A 21423-nucleotide genomic window follows, 5' to 3' on the forward strand; every position below is an offset into this window, starting at 1 on the left:
CAGGAGGGAAAGTAACGGCTTAAAAATGAGGCTGAAGTTTGGCAACCACTGTCGACAGAAGGAGGTGAGGCCTACCCGAGAGTGGACTTGCTTCTGGGTTTTAGGGACGGGAGTTTCCAAAATGGTCTGAATTCTATCGGGCGTAAGTTTCCTCCTTTCCTTGGACAAGAGGTGGCCTAGGTATGTTACTTGGGGCTGGCAGAACTGTAATTTCTTCTTGGAGACCTTGTGACGATTCTCTGCAAGGAAATGTAGGAGCTGGAAGGTGGCTGTGACTGCAAGTGGAGTGGTGTCGGCTGCTAGGAGGATGTCATCTACATATTGTATCAACACCACTCCATCCGGCAACTGGACTGCGTCTAGCTGTCTCTTGAGGGCCTGGCTATAGATGCTGGGACTTTCAGTGTAGCCTTGGGGTGCTCGACAAAATCTGTACGAGCGGGATTTTAGGGTAAATCCGAAAAGGTAGCGGCTGTCTGGGTGGATAGGGATAGAGAAGAAGGCGTTTTTGAGATCAATGACCGTGAAAGTGGTGGCAGTGGACGGGATCAGGGTCAGAATGGTGGTGATGTCGGAGACCACGGGGTATTGTGGCACAACTACTTTATTAACCTCCCGCAGGTCGATGATGAAGCGGTACGCTTTCTCATCTCCCTCTCCTTGCTTCTTGATAATCGGTAAGATAGGGCTGTTACAAACGTTGCTGACCACCTCCTCTACCACTCCTGCATCCACTAAGGATTGAATAATCTCTACCAATGCCTTCTCGCCTTCGGGAGATATCCTATATTGTGGGAGTGTTGGGAGTGTTGCGTCCTGTCGTACAGTTATATGCACAGGATCAATCATCATCCGCCCTACGTCTGAGTCGGTCTTTGCCCATAAGTACGGGGGTAAGGTGTCGAGCAATGATATGTCGGCGTCAGTCACAGAGAAAATGTGTCGTGTGGGACAAGGTCTGAGCAGATTGGGATTGTCGTATAAAATGACTCGGACTCTGTCCGGTGAGCATCTAATGGTGGCTCGGAAATGTTTCAACAAGTCAAGACCCATAATGGCATCGGGGGTGTTGAAGGAGAGTAGGAATGTTGTGTCAGTGGTGTTGTTTTCCAAGGCAAAAGGATTGGTGTGGACAAGGGATTAGTGGAGGGCGTTCCATCAAAACCTATCGATGTTACATGTGAGCCAGACAAGGGTGCCCTTGGAATCAGTCGTTTAGATAAAGCACTACGTGTTGCTCCTGTGTCTACCAAAAATGGAGACTTCGTTCCTAGGACCTTAGCGGTGACATAAGGGCCTTGCTGGTCAACATAGAGCTCGACTGGATCCCTCTCTTGCCTTTGGCAGTCCTATGCAAAGTCGTACGTGTTGTCGTAATCAGACTGCTGGCACTGGTTCTGTCGGGGACGGTCAAATGGGTTCGTTTTACCGGGCCTTTCGTCGCTAGTGTCGTTCGTGTACCCTCGTCCACGTCCTCTATTTCTCGGTCCGTTCGTTGAGTCTCTCGTCCCCTTATTTCTGATCATTTCTAGCAGAATCGGGCACTGGAATTTCCAATGTCCGAGTCCTTTACAGAACGCACACTGGTTTTCACTCAAATCTCTACGTCCAGCGTAGGATGTGGGTGCATTATCTCTAGGAGGCGGGTTTCATGGGGCATTCGGTTGGTAATTTCCTTTGTAGGGTTCCTTTCCTATATTCACTCCCTGCAACTGTGCAATCATAACCCTTTCTTTGAGGTCTTTCTTCTTTTTCTCTGATGCCCTATCGTTTTCATTCTTTTGATGCTCATAGTACTGGGCCATCTGAAGGATAGCCGCGGGTTTGGAGGCTGCCCAACTACTCTCGCTGGTCTGCAGTTTCTGTGAGACCTCCTGCAACAGACCTTTAACATAATTTTGGACAAACAGGTGATGTCCGGTTGCAGTGTCCTGACCACTATAGTCAGAAAACACCGTCTCGAATCGAGAACAGTATTCGAGACATCTTCTTGGGGTTTCTGACGGCAAGCCGTTACAATCGACCAGTCTACCTTTTTCTCAGGGATTAGTGTCTTTAATTCTTGAACGATTTTGTCTGGAAGTTCTAAAATAGCTTTTAAGGGTTTCTGTCCGGGATCTCGTTGTTTATCTATGCCATCGAGTTGTATCCAGGTACGTCCGAACAGCTCATGGTGGTCGACTTTCCGGATTTGCTTCCACACATCAGCTGGTAGACATAACCAGAAAAACAAGTCGATGTCCGCTAAGGTCATGATTGTTGAACCTAGGGTCGTACCTAGTTCTGTATAAAAGGCTGTGGGGTTCTTCCGCAAGTCCGGTAAGGATTTTTGGAATGTCAGGATGTCTTGTCGATCCCAGGGTTGGTACACCCAGTTATAAACCACCCTTCCCTTTGCGTCCTGATGGTTAATGTCATCATTAGTTCCCTGACCTCGTGGGGGGACCCAGTAGGGAGTGGCTTCCTTTATTGGCATCATGGTATCAACTTTCTCCATTGGGGGTTCAGTCGTTACAGGAGTCGTGTTCCTAGTTACCGGTTCTTGTTCAGTGAGGTGGCGGAAGACTTCCAGCGTATGCGAGAAGAGTTCCGTCACATCACACTCGCTCTCATCTCCTACGTCTACCTTTCTGTACAAGCTTGCAAGGCGTTCAGGTCTTTTGTTTTGGTATCTTTCCTCATAGGCTGTGAGGGTGTGGTAGCAAAAACGTACAACAAAGTGTCGTCTATGGCTGCTGGTATATAAGTCGCACATGTCCGAAATATATTCCTCTGTTTCTTTTCGTTCTATTAACGTTTTTACAATTTTGTCAATACCCGCTCGTTCATGGCTGTTCAAACGGTTTGCTCTCGTAATCTCTTTTCCTACGGCTTCAGGCTTGTTTGAAGCTTCCGTTGATGCGGTATTTAGTACGAGAGGATCAGTCGGCACGGAGGCCTTGGGTACTGAGGCCCTGGCACTACCTTCAATATGGATCGGGGTTTTTGGTGCTGTGCTATAGGATGGGAGGGGGCATATGGAGGGGGCATATAGATGATTGGGGGGCCTAAGAGTAAATCATCGTTTGCCTTTTGCTTTGAGGGTAGCTCGGGGTAGAGCACAGAGGGCGTTCTAACAGGGCATTGGCCCGAAGGTTCGGACTCTCGTTCTTTCTTTATTTTCTCTCATTCCCTGATCTCCCCTTGTAGCTTTTGACCAGCCAGGTGGGCTGCTTTTCGTAATTCTTTTTCTGTCTTCGCTTCGTCTCTCTTTTTACGTTGTATTGCCTCTTTTCCCCACATGCCGAGGCTATCAAGCATGGTTGGCGTGGTTTTATGTTTACGAAGGGCTGTTTCTAGTGCTTCTATTTTATTGATATCAAAAGATCCTATCAGTGGCCACTGACTTTCTCGATCTTTCTTGGTATTTTTATGCCATAGCTTACTATAGGCTACGGTGACTAATCCATATTTCGTGAACATGTCCTTATTAGGGGGGCCCTCCAGTGGAGCTGGATGGTCTACCTCTAATAAACGGTCCGGGCTAAACCAACTACCAATCAGTGGGGAGAAGATAGGCATGACGTATAGCGGTCAAAAGGATTTCAAACAATGGTGGACAAAGGTCCGCACTACCTATCCTTCGCTACTTGCAAAGACTAGACAGAATATTTCTATTCTTCGTTATTTGCAAATAGGGAATATCTCAAGAGAACCAATAGGACCAAACAATCAGTGGAGAGAAGATAGGCGCGGCGTATTATCAGCCCTTACCGATATGGACAAAAAGTCTGCGCTACCTATCCTTCACTATCTGCAAAGGGAGAGAGAATATTCCTATTCTTCAACGTTTGTAGACAGAGAATATCTCAAGAAGAACCAATCTCGTTTAACAACCGAGGTTAAGCGATTCAAACAATTTAACTAGTATTTTCAAACAATCAAACAAAAAGAGTCGTGCTGCACGACCTTACCCGGACCGTATGGACAGTTTCTCGTCTTCCACTTCCAGCGCCCGATCGTCCTCTATTCTCCGTTATCGCCGCGGCACTCCTGAGGGTTCCCAGTCAGGACCGTAGATCACTCGAGAGAAGTCTGTTCGGAACCAGTGAAGTTCGGATGATCGGCCGCCAGACGAGGGTCTATCGGGAGTGAGCTCTTCCCGATCGTTGCAGTTGTTCACTCTGTCGTCAGGACCTCTCCCACTGGATCCACGTGTCGCTGATGGGCCCCATGTTTGGGACGCCAATTGTTGATAAGCAGTTTCTTTGAATAACCTTTTCTAACACTGCTCGGCGTTAGTCGCCTCTAAACCACTCGATGATTATCAAATAAAGAGGCAGGCGCTGGAAATTGGAAAGCAGGAAACAGGTTTTAATTCTCTCCGGAGCAGTACACGCCAGATCGGACAAGCAGGATACCGTCTCGAGGTGCTCTAACCGCATCTCTGTGGCCTGGCCTCTTATACACAGGATTATTGCTTTATTGCATACAACACATTATTGGCAATACTTTGATGTTCGGAAAGACATCATCGGAATCCCCGCTTCAGGCCCGTTCCCACACGTGTCTACAGTAGAAGTCCCCACCCCAATCTCAGCAGGTGATGGCTATCGCGCAGCTGGACATTCCGCTGGGAACAGAAATATGCGCGATCGGTTGGATCTTGTGGTGTGAAGACATTGATTAATCTCAGCCCCTTTGAAGAGGGGTGGGTTTCTACTGTAGGGGGCAATAAACTGCATCCGCAGGGCTGGGTGATGGCCTGGGATCAGCTCGGACAATCGGGCATGGAGGAAGGGGGTTATCAAAGGGCCCGCTTGCGTGAAAGAGATGAAAGGGTATGTGGGTTCAGCACGGGATGTGGCTCCGGGGCTGGGTCGCGCTGAGGCTGTTTTATGACTCTAACATGTGCTTGGGGGTTGTCAGCGCACGGGGGATGATCGCAAGGTCGGGGAGACGTGCAGGCGATCGGCAATGTTACAAGAGTGGCCATAGTCCTAAAATGGCTGCCGTTTACGTGCTCGCAAAAGGCCCAAGTGGGACAAGATGGCGCCGGTAATGTTCACTTCGCAATCTAATATTCAACAAGCCCACATCATACAGTCATCCTCAGCTTTCTTGTCAGTGCGTACTTCCATCATTCGTCTTTTCTCAGCCATCTCCCACTCCTCCATATCTCTCAACTATAATTTCAGTGACGGCCGAAAGTCAGCCAGCTAACAGATAGCTGTATGCCTTTTTGCTAATAGAAGCTCCAATGATACAAAACATTTATTTATCTTTTTATTCTTGGGAAATAGGACATGCCCCAGAATGCATTGCTTAATTGCGGGCTCCAGTCGGATCCTCGATAAAACCCAAAATCTTTCCATAACCCCCCTCCTATAGTATGCTACCTCACTAAAACTCCAGACCATATGTAGGGAACATGCATTTCTAGTGTGTTACATCTGGAGCATGTGTTAGGTCTAAGTGGATAAATGTGATCCAGTCTATGGGTGAGATAGGTACGATGTAGCAGATGAAAAGGTGACAGTTTGAATCTGACCTTACTTGACATCTCCCCCACCTGAGCGCATGTATCTCTCTACTCCCTATCTGGCAACAGTTTTTGTAAATCTTCCTCCCATCTTGATCTTGCTTTTAGGATTGTTCCTGTCTTGTTTCAGTTCTGCATAAAGTCAGGAAACCACCCTCCCTATAGACCCCTCTTCCAACATAACCTCAAGTGTTTGTGTTACATCTGGGGCCGAGGGGAAGCCTGTACGTCTATCCCTGATAGTCTTGGGTAGTTTAGCAAATGGAAAATGTTGGCCCATGCCTACGCCAAACTGATCTTGTGCCTATTGGAAGGTAATACACGTGTCTCCTGGGAATAGATCTCCTAAGGTGGCACAGCCACCCTCTGTCCATTGCCTCATGGAGATATTGCTACTAATGTATAGGAAAGGCCTTAGCCACCAAAGTGGTAATTTTGTTGAAAAATGTGGCTTGCATAAGACCTCTTTCACTAATGTTTCCCACACTCTAGCTACCTGTTGCACTATATGCGGACAATGGCCTACCTCTATTTCTTTCTCAAGTTCCCCTTAGCATCACTTAAATTAGAGTCCTGCAAGAATTACAACCCCACCCTTTATCTCTTGAGGTGTGAGTGCCTCCTGTATCTCGTGGTGTAATCGTGAAAGCCCTTTACATTCCAAGTAATGATCTTCATATTACCCCCCTATACTTGCTTCTCCCTATGGGCATTAGGCCCAGCACAATATGGATATTGTACAGGATTCTTCATGTATATGCCCTTGTGTATGTGATTTTGGTGACGTTACCACACCTCTCAGTGAATCGGGATCATAGTATGGTCCTACTAATACAATGCTCAAATTAACGGGCTTGTACACAACTATATAACCTCTTTCCACCACCCATCTACTCTCCCACCCTGCCTCCTCTGGCTAAACGTCCCCCCACAAAATAACAGTGTTTTCCCATATTAACTATGACTGTCGATTCCCCCCCCAATCAACACTCATATATCTTAACATTTTCCAAACTGAACAACTGTGTCCTATTCTACAGTTTTACAAATACAGGGGAGGTCTCACGAATTACAATCTCCCTGCCCAGTGAGCAGGAAACTACACTGAGCCGAAGAGAACAGCTCACCCCAATGTCGCTAACTAATGTATTAAGATTAGGGCTCCCGGTTTTATGGTATTTTTTTTTCTTTTACTTTTCTGTCTGTATTTATCCATATTTATTTTGGGTTTTGTGAAAAAATTAAGCTGAAACTTGTATATTTACGCATGTATTTATCTGATAAATTTGCACTCATAATTAAAGGCCTGCGAGATTTCAATGATATGAAAACCCACATGTGATAAATCAATGCACTTATATGGAAACATACACATATCAGTATCAACTTTGTTCATATCTACTGCTGACTGCTGTTTAAGCATCTTTACTAAAATTCCTTTCTTTTTTTAAACCCCTAGGTTGTTAATCAGCACAGCTATTCGCTTGGCAGCCATGATTGACAACATTTAGAATCAGTCAAAACCAACCCAATTTCCTTTTTTATCCACATTTACAATTAAATACAGACAGGAAACAAAATAGATTTCTGTCTGTATTTATCTGTTAAAATCAGTATAAACGGAAAATAGGGAGCCTTAATTAAGATGCATGCTACTAATCGTTATGTCAGTGGTTCATCAGTGTGGGCCTCGGAGTCGTTAGCAACCCTCCTGTGTAAGAATCAAACCATGTTAACCCTAGGTTCTCTACTGTGCAGCCTCAGGTCACAGGAAAAATTCTACTCCCTGGGAACTGAGTGACTCATGAGAGAACTGTCACAACATGCCTAGTCCCAAAAGGGTAGCATCATATCGCAGTTACTGTTATCCATAGGTGCGACCACATACTCACTCGCTCCCCAGCATGCAGGTCAAGCCCAGGCCATCTCCAATAGTGGTCATTTTCCATTATCGAGTGTGTCTGCCTTTGAGTCAGCTTGTGACCCTCCTTAAGCTGCCTCCAGTTCATGCACCATCAGCACCATACCATCTTGCTGTACCTCTATTCAAGCGCTCATTCTCTCCATTGGCATGCCCCAACGTCTTCTTTCTGCTGAACTGTTCGGTCTGCTGGGGCTTTTGCAGTTGCCACTGCTCAGATCTGTATTATGCTCTCCTGCTCCTCCTGCTGTCAAGCCAATCCCACACCCTTCTCCAGCCACAGGAAAAATGGGTCCAGCCCCCATGACCCATTTGGCAGGGTATAGGAGCATATATCCGATGTCTGGCTTTCGCAGTTGTTGTTGTGCCACCAGAGAGGATTTCCATTGAGCCTGTACTTTTCTACTTTAATACCGAAATATTATAATATCAGAACCTTCAAACTTACTCCTGGCCCACCGCAGAATGCCATCCCTGTCTCGATAGTTAAGAACTCTCGCAATAAGTGCTCCTGGGGTGAGGACCCCGGAGAAGCAGCACTATCTGAGCTCATTCAATGACAAAAAAGGGCAAAAATGGGCCTGGATCCATAATGTTTCAGTGCCATTCATCCAAGAAAGCTCTGAGGAGTTTACTTCTGCTAGCTCAGGAAAACTCACAAAGAGTAAGTTACATATGTGTGACATGCCCTCTGCATCGTCAATCCGCTCCTCCAAATATGCTGCCCATTCATTAAGGATGGGTATCATGGTCTGAAGTCCCTCCGCTTCCTTCGTCAAGGCAGTGATACTCTTTCCTTTAGCAGAGAGTGTTAATTAACTTTGCCTAAGTCCACACACAGTAAATTAAGCTATATGGAGATCAAGTTTATTTTTTGATGCTCCAAAGCTTGCTTAGAGTGTTGAGTTGCTTCTAGGATCTGTGTCCACGAGGGCTTTGAGGAGGGGGATAAGGAGCCATCCTTTTCAATGCTCGTCTGCCGCTTCTCCCCCCTCAGCCCTTTCTGTATATTGATCCATTTTGATCTAATAGGTGGACATAGATGCCCTATCAAATACCCCATAATAATGTACCTAAGGTAGCTGCCAGAGCAGATGCCTCACAGAATATCGAAATGACAAATAATGCGCTACACAAATATCGAGTCAAAAATATCGATGACAAAAAGGCAGTTTAAATATACTTATAATGGTAAGTACAAATATATCAGAACAAAAATATCGTTGATGCTAATATTTTTAAAACTAATACAAAAATATTGATTTTCATTATTTATATATGGTATAAAGCCAAGTCGCAGCAACAGTAGAAAAAACTGTGGACTTTGGATGGTTTAAATTCACTATTCCCACTCTAGTCTGTGCAACAGTAGGGAAAGTGTTGGACTTCGGAGAGGTAACATTTCCTATTCCATCTCCAGTCCTTACAACAGTAAGCAAAGCAGTGGATTTCAGATGGGTTAAATTGACTATTCCCATGCCAGTCTGTGCAGCAATACGGAAAGTGTTAGACTTTGGTGGGGTAAAATGTACTACTCCTACTCCAGTCTGTGCAACAGTAAGAAAAGAACTGGATCTCAGAGGGGTTAATGTCTGCAACAGTAGGGAAAGTGTTGTATTTCAGAGGAGTTAAATTGACTATTCCCACTCCAGTCTGTGCAGAAGCGTTGGACTTCGGAGAGGAATAATTTACAATTCCCACTCCAGTTTGTGCAACAAGAAGCAAAACTATGGACTTCAGAGGGGTTACATTTACTATTACCATCCCTATCTGTGCAACAGTAGCGAAAACGTTGGGCTTCAGAGGGGTTACATTTACTATTCCAACTCCAGTCTGTGCAACAGTAGGGAAAGCATTGGACTTCAGAGGCGTTAAATTTACTATTCTCACTCCAGTCTGTGCAACAGTAGGGAACGTTTTGGACTCCAGATGGGCAATATTTACTATTCCCACTCCAGTCTGTGTAGCAGTAGGGAAATTACTGCACTTCAAACACATAACATATTTTAATAACACTATTAGGTGACCAGAAATATAACACTCTTAATATAAAATTTATATATCTAAACATTTTTAAAAAAAATAACAGTGTAAATAATTATTAAAAATTTTAATAATTCATTTTGAATTTAAATTGATTTTATTGATTTATTATGTAATTAAGTTTCTACACTGTACTGCCACAAACCTAGTAGCCCACATTTAAAATATAACTAAAATAAAAAAGTAAACACAATTAACATATTTAGAAATCAATAAAATAATTAGTAAAAAATGAACAATTAATCGTTAATTAAATATTACTTAAAGAACGTTCTACCCTATGCCCCTTCAAACACAACAGCCCACACTTAATACATAAGTAAAACATGTAATTATTAAACAATGCACATAATTGTTAACCAATCAATTGATTTATAATAAATTAATAATTAATTATTAATTAATAATTACTTAACTAACTTCTCACCCTACACCCCTACAAACCCAACAACACACAACTTAAATATAATCATTGCACAATTTACATAATTAACAACCAATTACATAACCAATAATACAATAATTATTATTTATAATCAATTACTACTTAATAAACTTCCCACCCTAAACCTCTACAAACCTATTGACCCGCACTTAAAATGTGACAACAATATAATAATTACACAATTTACATTAATAACAGTAAATTAAATAACTATTAATAAATTCATTATTAATTTTCAGTCAATTTTTACTTAATTCACTTCCAACCCTATACCCCCACATACTGAATGACCGCACCTAAAATATAACTTAAAAAATATAATTATTATACAATTTACATAATTAATGATCAATTAAATAATTAATAATCAATTACAAATGTATTCTAATTCATTATACTTAATTAACTTCCCATCCTGTACCCATACAAACCTCACAACCCGCTACAATACTATACATTTCTCTTAACAGTCAAATTAAAATGATAAATCGCCTAAAATCACAAACTATTTTAAAAAATACTGTTAACAATTATACAAACAATATTTAACATATGATATTAATATATGAACTAAAACACATAAAGATAATTAGAAAACTATAATTTTTACAACTGCATTATTGAAAACGGTATTAACAACAGTTATTCTTGAAAACAATATTACTTACCTAAAAAAAAATCGATATTCTTGTCACGATATTTATGTGTCAAGATATTTAGAACTCAATATTTCTGTAGCTCGATATTTCTAAAACGATATTTTGTCCAAATATCACTAGAGCAGGACTTAATATGCACATAACTGCCGACCCAGTAATTTGCAGTTGCTATTGTGGCTCCGGGGAAGCACTACCACTGTCCCTTTGACTACCTTCTACTAAACACCAGTCCAGCATCCAAACCGACAAATGATCAACCCTTTAAGTGACCCTCCATTGTGTTTTATACGTGTATTGCTAACAATGTTACAGTCTCATATGGACAGCCAAGAGGTCTCAGTCTTGTTTGTTTTTCTGTAATTTGCTCTTTTTTGGTCTTTAAAGTTGTACAAGGTCCTAAAGGGTCCCGGCCATCTTATCGTAGAACTACAGTCCACTGGCAACCCGACTGGGCTACTTGCATTGCCGGTGTTGGTCCTCCTTGCCCTGTCTATCAGACTTTCTCAAACCAGGCATTACTCAGTAGTTTCAGGGCCTGCAGGCTACTCATCACCTCTGTTTGCTAAGCAAATCCTAGCAGAGTGGCGCTCGCCTTGCAGCCAGACAAGAAGGCAACTACGCTGTAGCATACATCCGCAACCGGTCCACTTCCTCCGAGTGGCCCCCTGCTCAGAGCGGCCGATTATCGCCACCGCTACCAGCAAGCTTCAACCAGCTCTCTCCGGTCCATTTGATTGGGCGCCACAGCCCATGGAGATCCGGCAACTCCTTTGGCCTTGCACAGCTACCCTCTGGATGTCACCGTATTCTCTAGGTTGTGGATGCGCCTTCTGGCTTCTATGTTCAGTCCGAGGCCAAGTCCATCAGGGCTGTCTCCCAAAAAACATCTACTGCCTAACTGGTCTACTTCTTATCCCTTGCTTTGGATTTATTGTGTCTACCTCCAATTGCACTGCTCTTTTTGTAGAGTAATTTGGATAAAATTACTAGAACTAATTAAACAAATAATTTAAAATGTTTGAAGAAGTCATTGTGCAAAGAAGTATATTTTTCTAAACCATAATGACAAGGTAGAGGCACTAAGTAGGAAAATGCTTTATTTCGCCAATCAAAACTTGCACACTAGAAATGTGGTCTTGCTCCTCTACAGGTTAACGTTAAACGCAGACTGTCTGTGGAAGAGGTGCATGTCTCCATTTAGGAAACTAGGAACATAAGCTTACAGTTGGACTTGGACCATTTTCCCGAACTTTTTCGCTTTTCACCCTCCTGTTTTAGGATGTGTCCCCCATGGTAGAAAACTGTATAGGCCATGTGTGGTATGAGATGCCCTGTTTAATGTGAAAATGTAACGCAATGGTGTGCGCACTTGTTAACCCCCTTTGCGGAAATGTACCCTGGTAACATGCTGCATTTAAAATGGATGCCAAGGCTGTGTGTTGTGCCACCTGACTGCAGTAGGTTAGCGGTCTAGTTGTTTGGTACCCAGCCATCCCAGCATTTGGAGGGAAAGCCTGGCACCCAGGGTGCTCTACTTTTCCCCCTGAGCCAACTAGAACCAGTTCCCCAGAGGCTTCTAGAAGCTTCTGGCATTGTCTGGTAGGTGGGGTGAGGGGCATATAAATACGGGGGCTGTGCCACCATTTGCTCAGTCAGAGCAGGCACATGAACGTGAGGGGACCTGCTGCCAGGGTGTACTGCCACTTGGGCCTGTGTGTTGGAACCGCTCTCTGCTGTCCCCCCAGGGCTAGTGAAAGCCCCATTGCAGGAGTACAGGCTGCTGTGCAGGAGGAGGGCCACGCTACAGTGGAGGATGGTTAAAGCCTACCGGCCTGTCTTGATGAGTTCCGACTGATTGCTGACCTGGCCCAGTAGTGCCTGCTGCTCTGCCACTTGGGCCCTGAGGAGGAGGGCCACCCTAGGTCCCTGAGGCTGGTGGGACCTGGCGCCAAGCGGGCGCTACACCTTAAAGTGCCTGAAGAAGAGAGAGCTATATTGGGGCTGGACTGGACCCCCCCCCCCCAGGAGGTGAGGAGCGTTTCCCTGGGGCCCCTGAGGCTTGCTGTTGGGACTGTCCGCCTGTCTGCAGCGCTGGGGCTGTGAAAGCGCTATACTGGACTGGACCCCCCCCACCCCAGGAGGTGAGAGGCGCTATTTACCTGACCCTGGAGCGCTACATTTTGCCCAGGACCTCTTCAGCCGGATCCCGGGAAGAGAGGAGTGTCTGGCCTCTGAAGTGCGGGGAATCTGCGAGTGCTGCTGGGGAGCCTAAAGTAAAGCGCTGTGCCCCCAAGCGCTATAGTGCTAGAAGCGACTGATTTAGATGAACGCGGGTGCCTACCCCGTAAGAGGATGCTCTGCTCTCTGGAGTACTGCGGGAGCCTACCCCGCGTTATCGCGCCCTTTCGCGGGTGCCTACCCCGCTCCATACATATTTCATTAGTGGGTGCCCACCCCGCGATGTGGTGCTGCTTGGAGTAAGAGGGAGCCTACCCCTCTTTGCCTCGAGTCACCACTGCAGCCCGGGCAAGGAAGAAGGAGAAGCGCTAGCATGGGGACTCACCGCCGCTGGCCGGGTCTCTGCGTGCCAGCGCCGGGAACCTGAGGAACACTGTGACCTGCATTTCCCGCTGCGGCCCCCGGAGCTAGGAGAGGGCCGCGGCGGCATTGAGGAGGCCAGTGCCGGGCCTGGTGAAGCGAAGGAAGGCGGTGTCACGCGGCTGGGGCGCCGGCCATATCACCGGCCGTGCCCTCGCCCGCCGCGTGCGGATTGGGCCTTGCCGTTGAGCCCACTGGAGGGCGCGTCCTGATTGGCGGCTGACGCCGTGCCCCCCAAAGCCGTGCACGAATTGGCTGCCCGGTCAGGAAGCCGGAAGAAGCCAGCAGGAGGTGTTGCGGGGCTCCCATGGTGAAGAGGGAGCCCCGTTCGTGAATCGGGACCGGAGCGGGTGCCCACCCCGTCGGTCGGTGCCCCCCGTGCCAGACGGAGCTGGAAGATTTCCCACGCGACAACCACAGGACCGGAGGAAGCCGGGGAGAGCGGGAGCCGACCCCGCGTTCCCCCCCTTCGGGAGAGTGCTGCAAGTAACGCGCGGGGCTCCCGGGTGGAAGGGAGAGCCCCGCGCCAGCCGCCCAGCCTGCATCGGAAGAGAGAGCCTCTCCTCCCCTTGAGCCCGGTGAGTGGGGGTTCTGGGGAGCTTCGTGGGTGCCGGGAGGGGCACCAGGAAGGCCCGGGTGATACGTCGTACAGCTGCCCCACCTGACGGTGGGCAGCTGGTCCAAAGGGGGCATTCCTGCCTCCCGAGCCCCAGGGGAGGGGGCTCCGATGTCCCTGTGTTGTTGTTGGAGCCATACTTGGTTTGAAGCCCCCCAGGGCCCTACCATGGACAGGGCCACAGTGCCCCGGGGGCTACACAGCGACGCCGCAGTTGAGGGTCGCTGCAGCGATTGAGGCATTTTTAAGCCTCGGGCCCAGAAGAGGGACTACAACGTCCCAGGTTGTTTTAAGGGCTCCCTCGGGACTGCGCTAACTGAATCTTGCACCACTGCCACGCTGGACAGTGGGCAGTGGCAACAGTTGTGGTGAGAGACTAATCTGCCACCTGGGGGGCTTGTTGTTTTGAAGCCAAGTTGGGTCTCTGCCCCCTGATAAGGCCTCCCTGCCCCCGTGTCATGGTGCAATGCTGTTACCCTTATAGCAGGTTGGCGGAGGTTGTGTATAAGGTTACTTAGGACTACGGGGATGTTCCAGGGGTATATGTTAATGAAAGAGGACCCCTGTTAGAATGCATGATGCCCGTGGTGTTTAAAAGTGTTGACCCCCTGCCTAATCCGTGGATACTTCATGCTCATGATTTGTGGGGCTTGATGCAGACACTGATTACCAATGTTCATGATAATGGTTTATGTCTCCCGACCACTGTGATTTAGGCTGATGCAGTAGGCCCCCGGTTAAATGTGGTTATGCTAATGAGGAGACCTATGCTCCTGTGATGCCTAATACTCCGATCCTAAAAAGGTCTTTAGTCCCTGAGTCCTGCCTATTCTATTGTGCCTAATGTTGATGCCAATGGCCCCTTGAGTACGCATCCTGATGTTCTAGGCCTATGGTGTACTTACCTGCATGAGGTTATGCCCAAGGTGTTTAGGCCATGTTTACGCGCACAGTGTTACTGTCCTAATGAGTTCATGCTAACTGAGAATGCTTTATGTTTTTCTGTTTCAGCATTGGAACTAATGGACTTACCTTTTTCTTCTTTTCAGTTACCCTGTAAATAATCCCCTTGTAAATATTGCCCTGGCGCAGGTTGGTGCAGAATAGTGATTACTATGTTTACTTTTGCGTATTTGGGACAATACAAACATTATTCTTTTCCATCTGAACTGGTGTTGTGTCTCTTTTTGTGGTGTGTCTGGTGTGTCGTCTGTGCGTACTGCGTGGATGCTTCACACATGTCCCAGGAGTTTGGCCTGCCCGCTCTGCACCATGCTACCCCCGTAGAATTGGCTACCCCATTTCTAACATTGGAGGCAGCGGTAGGATAGGACTTGTGTTTGCGCAGTACCACAGCGACAACAGGTCGCACTGCAAATTGAGCTTTGAAGAGTAATCACAGTTTTTCTTGGGGATTATTGTGTTCTTTCTGATTATGGTTTCCTCCTAAAAGTGTTGTTTTGAATTGTGTCCCCCTGTTGCACTGTGGGTGGTGTGTCCCGGGTGTACCTTGCCAGGATGGGGTTGGTCTACGATGAGGATTTCCTCATGGAGCACACCGAGCATGAAGTGATGTATTTCTGCCGAGAGAGAGGGATACCCCAAGTAGGCAACATTCACAGGAAGCTGTTTCTCTAAGAGGCCCTCAAGAGGGGGGACCCCTTAGAGCCCTGTGGGGACCTTTCTGATTACCCCTTCGCATATTTAAAGGGTGGATTTGGTAGAGACCAGAGGAAGGGCTCTCAGTCCATAACCCTGGAGGGTGGTGAATCTGAGCAGGAGGAAGAAATTGATAGGGTGGAGACGCCAGTAGCTAATGAGGACACCATAGATAGGGAGTCTCGCACTGGGTCCAGTCCCGGGGGCACTGCCCCATCCCTTTCCTTGTCCCCAGAAGAGTGGGTAGATAGGAGGGAAGAAAGGGAACATCAGCTGGCGCTGGAGAAGCTCAGGTTGGAGCATGCCAAGGAGTTAGCGCAGCTGAGGGTGAAAGAGAAGAGGCTAGAGAATGAGAAGGTCCTTGCGCAGTAGAGGATGGCGGAGGCGGAGAGGGCCTTTGCCAGGGAGAGACTAGCTCAGGTGAGTAGGTTGTCCCCTGAGAGTGGTTTTAGGAGTCTGGATTCACCAGTGAGGGTGGGATCCAGTGGTGGCAGCAAGAGTGGTTCCAGTGCAGGGAGTCCCACTCCCAGGGCCCGGGAGACGGTGCCTGATTCCCAGGAAGAAGGGGACGGGTTGGAGTTGAGGGGAGGGGAAAACTGTCCCACCAGTCCTGGGGGGAGTTTGCGGAGGAGTGTTGGACTGCATTGGAGGATTGGGTGGTGAGTAGCACAGTGGAGGATTGGGAAGGGCTGCGCCATGTAGTTATCAAGGAGCACATGCTGAGGAGTTGTTTCCCAAGGTTGCGTCACCACCTGTTACAGTGTGGGTTCTCAGACCCCAGGGAACTTGCACGGGAGGCAGACCTTTGGGTAAGTGCCAGAGAGTCTAAGAGGGCAATGGGGAGTGATCCAGAAGGGAGTGGTACAGGGATCTTCCGACCCAGCGAGGCGGGAGAGGTGAGGAATAGCCCAGCTAGGTCCCAGGATCGTGAGAGCGTTGTAGGGCCTCACATCCAGTCTACTTTGAGGAGTGAGACTGGGAGGTGTCCCGAGGTGCCCTAACTACAGTCTCAGGGCCTGGAGAGTTTCAGAAGGGAACCCCAGGTTGGGAGCCTAGGCTGTCCTGATGTGCCTTCCAGAGAAAGGGATCCCCTTGTGTCAGGAGGACCCGGAGCATCTGTAATCGGAGCTCCAGAGTTTCGGGGGTCTGGCCAGTCGCAAGGTTTAGATCCTGGGCTGGGGTGCCAGGTTCAGGGGTTGCCTGACCTGGAGGGAGGGGCACTTGTATTCAAGGTCCCTACTGGTTTGACTTCGAGGGGTACTTCTCCAGGTGGGAGGGTGCGGAACTCTGGAAGGGGGTGCAGGGGGAGGGACTACCCTCAGCGTGGCATGCTATCTCCTTTTCTGTCCCATGTTCCAGCAGAAAACCCTCAATCCCGCAATCCAGAGGGAAAAGACTTCAGCATATTCAGTCTTTTGCTTTGATACCTAGGACAGGGCGCTGTTACGCACACCTTTCCTTTCTACAATGGTTAAATCTACCATTTTGTTGCAGCCTTTATGGTCCAAGCTGAGTCACCTGGTCATCTCATTCTCTACAATGCATATGCACTCCCTGTAAGACAATAGCTGATGCTGGTTAACTGAGAGAGGAGTTTGAGGGATGGGGAAGTGCTGTTTACTTCATTCAGCATCACTAGGATGCCTAAGGAGATAGCTAGTATAGAAGAAAGTCAGATTGAGGTGTACGTGCAACTTTTCTACTCTCACTAACCACTTCCGGAAGGTGATTACTATTCCTGTAGTAGGTGAAGGCTGGAGAACCCAAGGGCCATTTTATTCTGCATAGTCTTGCTGCAATAAAAGAAGTAGTGACCCTATTTATATCACACTACTTTTCAGCATTCTTTTTGACTGTAGAATACACCCATTCATTATATGTTGCTAAATAGTAGGTTAATACAGTGATGCAGTTATAGAGTTATGGCATTTTGGAGGTGCACCTTTAAATCCAAGAGTTGGAACCTGTTGATTCTTAGTAAAATTGGATTAGTTGAAGAAATGCAAAGCCTCTAGAGTGAGTCTAATTTAGTGAGGGGCACACAATGGGCTGATGTTTTGTGGGACTCCTTTGGTGTTGTGTTTGCGTGGTCAAAACCCGTAGTTTAAAGCAAGATGATGAGCCCACACCCTGCAGAATGTGATGAGTGCCCTTTAAGTTTCCCATATCTCACATACATTCATTGACCCTGGGCTGAATGGGGTCTTGTTGAAGCATTGGGGGCCCCCTGGAGGGTTGGGCCCTGTCCTGCACGGGCTGCAGGGGCATGTGTTACACCCCTGATCAAAACACAGAGAGTTGGGGCAGGATTGATGTAGTGCTTAATTTGAGCCGGAGCTTTCTGGTGCTGAGCACCGGCACTTAATTGGTTTCCGGTGCTCGGCACCGGCACCTAATTATCAACACTACACTTAGGGTAGTCTGCCATAAGGTGGCGCTGCTCATGTAATTTAGAGATTAGAAGTATATCAGTTGTTTAGGAAAACAATATACATTACAAAATTACTAATACCTCCCTCCCCAGCCATTCCTTTAGCTTCGGGGACCTGGAATAATCTGAACTGTCGCACTTGCAGGTGAGAGAGATGGTTAGTAGTTGTTTTGGCAGCGATGACTGGGGCGTTGGGTGGTGCAAGCTGCAGTGGCCTCCTGATCAAAGCTCTGGCACTTAATATTTTACAAATTAAGCCCTGGGTTGATGTATGTGGAATGTAGTTACAGCTTCTTGAGACTTTACTTTGTTCCCCTCCCTTTGGTTCTTACCAAGGAACGACTGAATGTTCTGCTTGCTTCTCTTGAGTATAGTGACAAAAATTGAGATTAGCCATGGAGTATCATGGAAGCTCTTTCTCTGACACTTCCACATCTTATTTCTCTGTTGCTGTTATAAATGACCATTCTTTGCGTGGTATTGCCCCAGATGTTTTTCTTCTGTTGCTGTACTTGTTTTTATTGGCATTATGACTCTGTGCACGTTACCCCTGCCAGCCAGTGCTAATGTCCATGCTCTCTTTTCTTTAAACATGGTATAATGGGCATCCACCTGATTGGCACATTAAATGCACCTATAAGTCCTTGATATATGGTACTACACTTACAAAGGATCTGTAGATTAACTGCTACTAGTGGACTGCAGCTTTCATTGTGGCATCCACAAAAGTAACTCCCTAAAATATGTCTCAAGCCTGCCATTGCAGCCTGCAGTGTAGTTTTAGACTTGCAAAATAACTTCATGTGCCTATTTCACTCAGTGCTGACTATGGCAGACTTCATTCTGCCAGATTAAGCTTCCTCTTTCTCTAAGTGTACTTTGCCTTCTGCAACTCTGAGATGCATGGGAAAGGACCAAGCCAGAAGTGAGAGGAGAAAATCAAGTGTTTCCCATCTGGTCTGGAAAAAAGGAGGTTGATTGGCAGCAGGCATGGACCAATGAACCACAAGCCTGCAGAGTACAGAGGAAACACCAGAGGATGGACCAGGCTGAAGCAAAGTTGCTGATAATGAGCAGCCTAAAACCTCATATGTTTTTTGCTTGATATGTTTTTTTTGCAGTCACCACTCTCCTAAAAGCCTCTGTATATGGATAGAGGGTTTAAATGTTATTGAATCTATATATTGGGAGAATGATGGTCATTGCTCGAATCTCGTGTCGACACTAGCTACTTACAACCAATAGAGTACAGCCCCCCCTTCCACTCCCATGAACTAGTCACTGAAGTGTCTTGAGTCTAGTTCCACATGCAGATATAATCATGACACAGACACAGCATACAGCATTACAGTAACAGGAACTGGCCCAGGACAGATGCGCACAGACCCTTTTATTAGCAGGGTCACCTGACCAGTGACGCCTGTGATGGGTGGATGTAGGGTTTATGTACAGCACATTCTTGGAACACTAGAACGTGTCCAGCAGAACACTACAGTCACCATACTCCCATACCCAGATTCTCCCCCAACATCCATGATGGGACAATCCGCTCCTGGGCTGTGAGCTGTATATATTTCAACCTCCAACCTCCACTATCATACATACAATCGAACGATCACATTGCACTAACCCAATGTATAACCTTTGTATGAGAAGGTGCTCCGCAGTGACTGCAAGGCAGTTTGATGACCACTATACAGAGCACCATAAAAGAATCATTAACTTACTGAGGACACTCCTAAACACACCTCGCTATGTCTCAGAGTGCCTTCCATTTGTATTATGTCTTATTTTTAAATAAATGTAATAAGCAAAACTTCTAACTGTTCACACGTTTGTGAATGTAAATATTCTTTTTTTTTTTTTGCTTAGTTACCTTTCTGTTGGCGAATTAATCAAAGTAAATATACCCAGCCATGTTTGATATAGTTATTTGGCACTACTGAAAAACATGATCATTTATTGTTTTCTCAAACTTCTGCAAAACAACATGCTTCCTTTTCCAGGACCCTGATAGCAGCAAAAACTAAATTAATTGGAGGATTCGAAAGAGTGTTTCATTCAATGAAAAGGCTCCCTCTTTGTGCAAGATGATATGATCTCTGATAGCGATATGTAGCTCTTTTTTAATGCATTGATTTGTGGTCCATCTTTAAGCTCATCCTTATGGGTGTCTACTGATTGTCTTTCCCCATTCATATTCTGTGTGTATTATTCTCAAACTAATGGGGTAAGTGATACAAAATGTATTGTACTCTATTATGCGTGTTTGTCTTCCTTTCTTTTTATTTTTGAAGCGTTATGATTAGGACTTTTTAAATTATTTGTAATAACATCTAAAGTTAACATTACCAATGATTAATACAATTTGCTTTGGAAAAAAATGCAAAATAAGTTCAGTGCTCTGACCCAGAGTATCTGCACGCTTCACCTCTTGAAGAGACCCAATTACAGCCTTCTATTCCTCTTTGGATTTGGGTGAGAATTCAATGTAACTTTTCCCATTAAAGAGAGGTGAAGGATATTTTACGATTGGTCGATTCATTAGATCCAATGTGGTTCAAGAAATGGGCCAGGGGACAGGTGTAAGCAAAACTGTGATTGGTGAGCTGGTTTCTTTCATTCAGGTCAGCTATTAGTTTTGTTGTCAACATATGCTGAAATATGAATGCTATCCCACAGGTTCTTATTTGTTGTAATTTTCCTGTTGGTCGGCTGTAACTAAACTTCCTGTAGACAAAGGTAAAAAGTGCCTAGTCACTCCTATGTCGACAAAACTGCGTTGAGTAATTGCTGGGGTTGCCCCAGGCAGGGGGTGTGTACAGTATGTAGGCCATACGGAAGTGAAAGGAGTGATCACGCTGAATGATGAAACAGGGCGCACCTCTCTGTGACGCGCTGGTGGATTTGTATTAAAGAGAGACTTATCATGTTCACCTGCATTTCACAGAGAATGGCCGGAAACTCCAAGACGTACTGAATGAACTAACCATGGCTGTGACTATAGCACCCTTCGTGTTTGTGAACCAGAAATTTATCGGAAGCTTTGAAACCATCGTCAAGGTAAGCCAAACTTCTCTGAATTCATGCTTTTGAGAATTCATCCTGCAGATGGTCTATATTTCTTTAAGATTCCAAGCATAGCACGCTACATTAAGACTACAAAAAAGAGAATATTATTACTTAACGTCATACCTTTGGGATGTGAAATGTTGTGCACTGTTGATTTCATTAATTGAATCCTGGTTTTTATATTCTTGTGTTTTTTCAATGAGAATCGGGGCTGTATTCGACCATCCATATCACGCCTATCACAATTGCATCTTGGCTTTTTAATGATATTTTTATCACATAGATGAAAAACTGAATTGTCCCTTTTGAGAGTAAAACCTGTGACAATAAGCTACGTTTAAGTTTGTGTATTGAGCGCCCTGTCTACCTGAGCTTAACTCCCCTTAAGAACCATGAGGCAAGTCAGGCTGTGCTTTCTTACTGATGAATATAGGAATAGAATTGTTTCTGGCTGGTCT

The 21423-nt window shown here is 46.1% G+C and overlaps 1 protein-coding gene across 1 annotated transcript in view; it reads left to right on the plus strand.

Annotated features, from left to right (window-relative positions):
* TXNRD1 (thioredoxin reductase 1) overlaps positions 1 to 21423 on the plus strand; it is a 219407-nt gene that overhangs the window by 171242 nt on the left and 26742 nt on the right. The window contains exon 4 of the mRNA XM_078675001.1: positions 20844 to 20956. Within this exon, the coding sequence (XP_078531127.1) occupies positions 20844 to 20956 (113 nt within the window). The remainder of the gene's footprint in view (positions 1 to 20843; positions 20957 to 21423) is intronic.

This window comes from Lissotriton helveticus, chromosome 1_1 (genome assembly GCF_964261635.1).
Source record: "Lissotriton helveticus chromosome 1_1, aLisHel1.1, whole genome shotgun sequence".
Taxonomy (NCBI): Eukaryota; Metazoa; Chordata; class Amphibia; order Caudata; family Salamandridae; genus Lissotriton; species Lissotriton helveticus.